Source organism: Sinocyclocheilus anshuiensis, unplaced genomic scaffold (assembly GCF_001515605.1).
Source record: "Sinocyclocheilus anshuiensis isolate Anshui unplaced genomic scaffold, SAMN03320099.WGS_v1.1 scaffold58, whole genome shotgun sequence".
NCBI lineage: Eukaryota > Metazoa > Chordata > Actinopteri > Cypriniformes > Cyprinidae > Sinocyclocheilus > Sinocyclocheilus anshuiensis.
The window spans coordinates 823,023-825,249 of record NW_015547688.1 but is presented as its reverse complement, the minus strand read 5'-3'; the positions used below and the strand labels follow the sequence as shown (position 1 = coordinate 825,249).

The 2,227-nt window shown below is 33.5% G+C and overlaps 1 protein-coding gene and 1 long non-coding RNA gene across 2 annotated transcripts in view; both read left to right on the top strand.

Annotated features, from left to right (window-relative positions):
* LOC107703373 (uncharacterized) overlaps window positions 1-2,227 on the top strand; it is a 9,609-nt gene that overhangs the window by 1,476 nt on the left and 5,906 nt on the right. Inside the window, exon 2 of the long non-coding RNA XR_001635835.1 lies at window positions 1,226-1,324. This is a non-coding gene — a long non-coding RNA (uncharacterized LOC107703373). The remainder of the gene's footprint in view (window positions 1-1,225; window positions 1,325-2,227) is intronic.
* Window positions 1,745-2,227, top strand: part of LOC107703372 (SUMO-conjugating enzyme UBC9-B-like) — a 3,334-nt gene continuing 2,851 nt past the window's right edge. Inside the window, exon 1 of the mRNA XM_016505976.1 lies at window positions 1,745-1,803. Within this exon, the coding sequence (XP_016361462.1) occupies window positions 1,759-1,803 (45 nt within the window). The 5' untranslated portion in view covers window positions 1,745-1,758. The remainder of the gene's footprint in view (window positions 1,804-2,227) is intronic.

Below are 2,227 nucleotides of genomic sequence, written 5' to 3'. Positions count from 1 at the left end.
TTTTTTTTTTTGCGCATGTGCATATGTTCTGGGCCTTGAGCTTCTGGTGAAATGACAGACTTGCATTCATTTGAGTGCAGTGCCCACATTTCAATATCTTAATCAACAACCAATGGATAGAACCAAGTCCCGTCTTACATATTACTGTTTAGATAATCTATTATGCTGTATGTCGCAATACTGAAGAAAAAAAAAATTATATATATATATTATATATTGCTTCTCCTGTTTAATTTTGGCATTAATAACATCGACAGCCTCTGAAGATATTTAAAAATGGCATGTTATTTGGGTTGGACTATTATACCCCAGTTTGAGAACATGGTGTTATTGCATAGTGCTCATGTATTTCTCTTCCTTTTCCACTTAACCTTTAAACTATTTTCTTACAGTAGTTTGGTTGTCATTGAAAGTGTAAGAATTGTAAATCATGCCCAGCTCTGATTAGTTTTTTTTTATTTTATTTTTTTTTTTGACTCGTGATGAGTATAAAAACTTTAAGGTTATTAATCAGGAAACCTTTTTGCGGTTTGGGTGTTTTTCATGTCATTGCATTGAAGGGAGAGCTGCACTATTCCTCCTTTTAGAAACCCTAGAGGACCAGGTTTTAGAATTGTATTAAATCGGGAAACCTACTAAATGGTTGATATGTTATGTGAGTGTATTACAACCTATTAATAACTACTGGTAAAATTAGAAAGTAAAGTTCACATACTGTACATAAAGGGTAACCTAATGTTGAGAAAAGCCTTTTGTATGATTTAGTCCGATCATCTATTAATGGAGATTGTGAAATGTACAATCATTCTGCACTAAACAGCGGTGTATTGTTGCATATCACTATTGCTACAATTTCACTGCTGCATGTTCTTATAAAATAGAAACTAAAAAGCTCTCAATATTTGAGACACTATGGTGACACTTCTTCATTGGTGTGAACCCAGTGTGGTTTTAAGGTTTAACTTTTATGGAAGTCTCAACCAATTGGATGAACACAATTTTCAATTTTATTTATTTTATTAAAGGCCAGAATTCTGAAATATTATTTGGAGTTTTTTTTTTTTTTTTTTTCCCCTCCCCAATATTCGGTCTTGTAATAACTTATAAAGGCTTGATATAAAGTTGATTATTGACAAAATGCAGTTTTTGAAATTGCACACTGACTGTGCATAGCTTTACAGATACATGCATCTTATTTAAGAGAAACATTGTCCATGTTTTCCAGATTTTCAATCATTTTGTGGGCCACAAGTCATGTCTGGTATAGCATTAAGTCGTCTCGCACAAGAACGGAAGGCTTGGCGGAAAGACCATCCTTTTGTAAGTATGCAACGTTTCCGATCATAGATGTGCAGCTGTTCTACAGAAATTCAGAAAGAGAGAGGGGTTTGTTCCACTGAAGTGTTTGAGATGCAGCAGATTTAGAGTATATGTATCAGTTTCCAATCAATGACATTTTTAGAAAATTAAATAATTTCGAGTTTTCGTATTAACCTTCGGAGGACGAGCACTGAAGGGGTTAATGAAGGGGAGTATGTTCCATCTGTGGAGGAGAAACTTATTTTAAGATGTCACCATTTATAATTTATTCTGCTGAGACGTCACTATTGAAACTGTTGGGGTGTATTTGCTCACACAAATGAGACCACAGATTAAAGAAAGTTTCTATAGTCTGACATTTTGAAACCTTTGCAGCCACCCACAGGATTTATTTATATTTATATATATATATATATATATATAAATCCTGATGGAACTATGAACCTGATGAATTGGGAGTGTGCCATCCCTGGAAAAAAAGGGGTAAGTGTCAATCTGAATGTAATGTTTCTATTCAAATGTAATGTTTGTGTTCTATGAATACCACATCAATATTCAAGTTCGTAAGACCCATTACTATTTACAACTAGTATTTGCTTTCATCTTGAATGTGTCTTCTGTGAACTCTGTTTTGTATTATTTTTATTTATTTATTTATTTTTTTTGTGGTTTGGAAAAAAAAACATGTTTCGGACCTTGTATGCCCTTGTGTATGGAACGATTTTACGGACAATTTTCAAATAGAATAGCAAATTGTATTTTCAATTGCGTTTTCAATATGTGGACGCATAAATTGTGACATAATCCAAATGCAATTGAAAATCCTGCATTACCATTTGCATTTTCGCTTTCGCGAACGCACAGTGACTGCCAAATTTCAAATGAAAAAGCAAAGTCCATTTGCAGC